The sequence below is a fragment of the Myotis lucifugus genome, unplaced genomic scaffold (genome assembly GCF_000147115.1).
Source record: "Myotis lucifugus unplaced genomic scaffold, Myoluc2.0 scaffold_402, whole genome shotgun sequence".
Taxonomy (NCBI): Eukaryota; Metazoa; Chordata; class Mammalia; order Chiroptera; family Vespertilionidae; genus Myotis; species Myotis lucifugus.
The window spans coordinates 490,032-494,043 of NW_005871450.1; the positions used below are offsets into that span (position 1 = coordinate 490,032).

The 4,012-nt window shown below is 53.5% G+C and overlaps 1 protein-coding gene and 1 long non-coding RNA gene across 2 annotated transcripts in view; both read left to right on the top strand.

The window, feature by feature from the left end:
* The window catches only part of IRGQ (immunity related GTPase Q), a 4,439-nt gene extending 3,135 nt beyond the window's left edge, over positions 1-1,304 (top strand). Inside the window, 2 exon segments of the mRNA XM_023743590.1 lie at positions 1-86; positions 88-1,304. The exon segment at positions 1-86 is cut by the window's left edge and continues 974 nt beyond it. Of these exon segments, the coding sequence (XP_023599358.1) occupies positions 1-86; positions 88-348 (347 nt within the window). The 3' untranslated portion in view covers positions 349-1,304.
* Positions 1,305-1,734: 430 nt separating this feature from the next.
* On the top strand, positions 1,735-3,594 carry LOC111823128. Its single transcript, XR_002826132.1, has 2 exons — positions 1,735-3,120; positions 3,298-3,594. It is a non-coding gene; the product is annotated as an uncharacterized LOC111823128 (long non-coding RNA).
* The last annotated feature ends 418 nt before the right edge of the window (positions 3,595-4,012 follow it).

The window sequence follows — 4,012 nt, forward strand, 5'->3', positions numbered from 1 at the left end:
TGCGCGGTCAGCTGGCAGAGTGGCGGCGGGCGCTGGGGCTCGAATCCGCAGCGCTGGCTCGGCGCGAGCGCACGCTGGGTTTGGCTCCCCGGGGAGCTGGCCAAGCGGACGCACTTCCCCGGCCCAGTCACGCGCGCCGAAGTGGAGGCGAGGCTGGGGGCATGGGCCGGCGAGGGCACTGCAGGGGGAGCCGCGCTGGGGGCGCTCTCTTTCCTGTGGCCCGCAGGCGGCGCGGCGGCCACCGGTGGCCTGGGCTACCGCGCGGCCCATGGCGTCCTGCTGCAGGCGCTGGACGAGATGCTGGCTGATGCGGAGGCAGTGCTGGCACCCCATGCGCCTGCTCAGTGAGAGGTGGGATGAAGGCCAGGGCCACCGGGGTGCTCCGCCAGGGGCTGAGGACTCCAAGTCCGGTTTAGAGGGAGGGGTTTAGGGGTCCGGACTCTGGCCTGGGGTGTCTGGGCCTCAGATAACAGAGCAAGTGTGTCGCCAATCCGAATCCTGGATGCTTGAGGGGGTTGAGCCTGGCTATTGGTTGGAATATGTGACTTCTAGTCACCCGGATTCCTAGGTCTTGGAGGGGAATCGAATCTGGGAGTCAGGACTCCTGATTTCTCTGGGGATCATGGGGCAGGACCCCTAGCCGTGTGTCCTGAAGGGAGTTGAGCAGTTGGACTCTAGAAGGGAGTAGAAACTGGATGTCTTGGACATCTAGTCCTCCAGGGGTAGGTGGTGTGGAAGCCCTGATTCCTGGTGAGGGACTTGTCTGTGGTAATGGGGGTTCCAGAATGGAGGAAGGGATCCGGGTACTCCAGGGAGCTGGAACTCCTGGACTTCTAAGGCACAAAGGGATATGGGGTGTGGGCTTTCTAGGGGGAAAGATGTAGTGGGCTGTGAGCCTTCATGGGGGGAAGGGCAGGCTCGGGGGCTCAGACTCCTGGCTCCCAGGAGGGCTGTGGACCATGGTTCCTAATTCCTGGGTGGTGGGAGGTCTGCATCTGAGGAGGGAACAGGGCTGTGTGACAGAACTAGAAACCCTCCGGTCTCTCTTAGGGAGGAGAGAGATGTTCAGTATTTGCTCCTGGGGAAGGGGGACCCCAGCATTTGTGGGGAGGATGGCCACACAAAAGTGAGGGGAGGAGGTAAGGGGCCTGGCGGGCTCTGGGGGGTGGCCAGGCACCAGGAATGGGGCTTTCTGGCAATGGAAGGGCAGGAGCCCCTACCTCAGAGGTATCTCCTGCAAACCCCTGATGGGTTTGGGTTCTGGAAACTCCCCTCTTTGTGACTTTGGGAAGGGGTAAGCCGCCCCCATTCATAGTGCTGGTGAGTGGGAGCTCTCTGGGCAGTCTGTCCTCTGTCTATTCCTCTCCTTTAGTGGCTTCTAGTTTTGGACTTGGTTTCTGCTGTCATTGAACCTGAACCCTTCCTGGCCTTGGTACTTTTGTACATCTGCCTTTGTGGAGAAGCAGCTGTACTGCTGCACTAATCCAGACCTTCCTGTGTTGGCTCCCTGGGTGTACACAGAGAGTGCCGCAGTGAGCAAGGGACCCAAAGGACAGCTGGGCAGGTGTTCCAGCCTGTGGGGATGGGCCACAGTGAGGCAAAGGCAGATCTGTATGCCTGGGATGTTTTAGGCTGCACCTGCATGCAGAGGAGCAGCCACAGGGCACAGAATTCTTCAGTGTCGAAAACAGCAAGTGTGTGTGGGGGGGGGAGACCAGCAAGGGGGACCCGAGTAGAACCACTTCTGTGATAGTCGGGGAGAGCAAAGCTCAGAGAGGGCGGATTCTAGGCCCCACAGCACACAGAGAGGCTGTGTGGCCTGGCCCCTGCCTTTTCTCATTGCCTCACCCCATCCCCCAACCAGCTTGCTCGATCTTCCTTCTGATGCTTGAGTGGGCGCTCTGGGGCCCTGCCTCAGGACCTGGGAACTTGTTCATTCTGCCTAAAATTTCCATGAGTGGCTCCTTCTGTCAATCAGGTCTCAGCTCAGATGTCCCCTCAGAGACCTTCCCTGATCACTCTAACTGAAGTAGCTCACCCCTCTCCCCCCCTCAAATACTCATCTCAGCTGGTCAATTTTCCTTGTAGCCATTATTACTGTAGAAAATTATTTATTTATTTACCCATTATTAGCTATTATCCCCTTGTCTGTCTTGTTCTATGCTGTACCCACAGCACCCAGAAGAGTGCTTGACACACAGTAGGTGCTTAGTAAATATTTATTACTTTAATTTATTAGTCAGTGGCAGAACTAGGACTGGAAATGCAGATTGTCAGTCTCTTGCCACAAGACAGGGAAAAGGATTGAGATGAGGAGAGGAAGTGCCTGTCTGAGGTCAGGGGACCTGGGAAGCAAGCACAGCTTTGCCACCGTCACCCTGGGTGACTTGGACCAGTGCCTTATTCTCTCATCTGTGAAATGAAAGTGCTGGATGACAACCATAACTGAGGTCCCATTTCCTGTGACAGCTGAAGACAAGGCTAACTGATCTGAGGGGCAGATGCTTGAGGGCTGGCTCTCCCCCACTCCCCCACCTCCAGCTTGAACTCCCACCACTAGCACAATTTGTCCCTTTCAAGTGGAGATGGTGGAGATGGGAAAAAGCATTTGGCTCTGTACAGAATGGCTCCAGGCATTGTCAAAGCTCTCAGTCTGGGGAGAATACAATTCTATAGTATAGCTCTAGGATCAGATAGTCCTGCTGACTTTGGGGGTGACCTGGGGCAAGTCACTCAGCAAATGGTGTCTACCTTGCAGGGTTATTGTGAGAATTCAGTGTATATGTAGGTACATGCATTCTCTCTCACATGTCAACATACTGCACCCCCTCCCCCCACCCCCTGAGAAGCCTGGCACACTGGGAGCTCAAGAGGTAGTCTGGTTGCCCTTGCCCACATGCCCCCAGCCCCGGGCAACATCAAGATGACTCTATTCTGGTTACTTTTGCTCACAGACTGCCCTCTTTTTCTGTCATTTTGACGCCATCTCTGATTTGGTCCTGTCTGACATCTCTGCTCTCTGCTCCAGATTCCCTTTGCCCGTATGCCAATGGGGATCATGCCAGAGATCATATCTGAGAAAGCAAGACCCAGTTTTGTTTGCGTGTGTCTCTGTTGTTGGTGAGTGCTGGTTGTGTTACTGTATATAATTGTATATTGGTACTCTCAAGTGTCACAACTACCTTTTGGAGTGGTTGCCTTTTAAATCGTGACTTTTGATGGCATTTGACTTTTAGACTTTGTGGAGGCATAACGTTGCTAGTTGACTCAGAAAAGACTGTGTCTCCCTGTGGACAGATCACTGGCTGCCATGGGGGTGTGTCTACGTGGCACCTTCAGCCCGGAAGACCCTCAAAGGCAAGAATTCAAGAAAATGTATGATGAATCTCCGTGTTGCCATCTGCCAGAAACAGAATGGGCACAAAGAACTTGCGCATTGATCCCATCTCAGCACCTTAGCTGAGTTTCCTACATTTCTGGATAATGATGGAAGGACTTGTCCATTGGGGTGGAGAACCATGGAAGGGTGAATCGAGGGTGTGGCTGGCCTGTGGTGCTTTTTGGAGGAGTGAATAAAGATGAGTAGAAATGCCATTCTGTGTCTGTTCTTTTGGGATTTTAACTGGAGCTGGAAGCCTGGACTTGTGGGTCTAAGGGAAGAGGGAGCCAAGGCTGGGGACTCCTGGGTCCTGGAAGGGGAAGGACAGTGGGGGTTCTGTACAGGAAAGCTTCCCTTGGGCTGGAATCAAGAGACTATCTGGCCCGGCCAGCATGGCTCAGTGGTTGACCATCGACCTATGAAACAGGAGGTCACAGTTCCATTCCCAGTCAGGTTAGGGCACATGCCTGGATTGCGGGCTCGATCCCCAGTGTGGAACTTGCAGGAGGCAGCAATCAATGATTTTCTCTTATCATTGATGTTTCTATCTCTCTCACCTTTTTACATCCTCTCTGAAATCAATAATATATATATATAAATATATATATATATATATATATATATATATATATA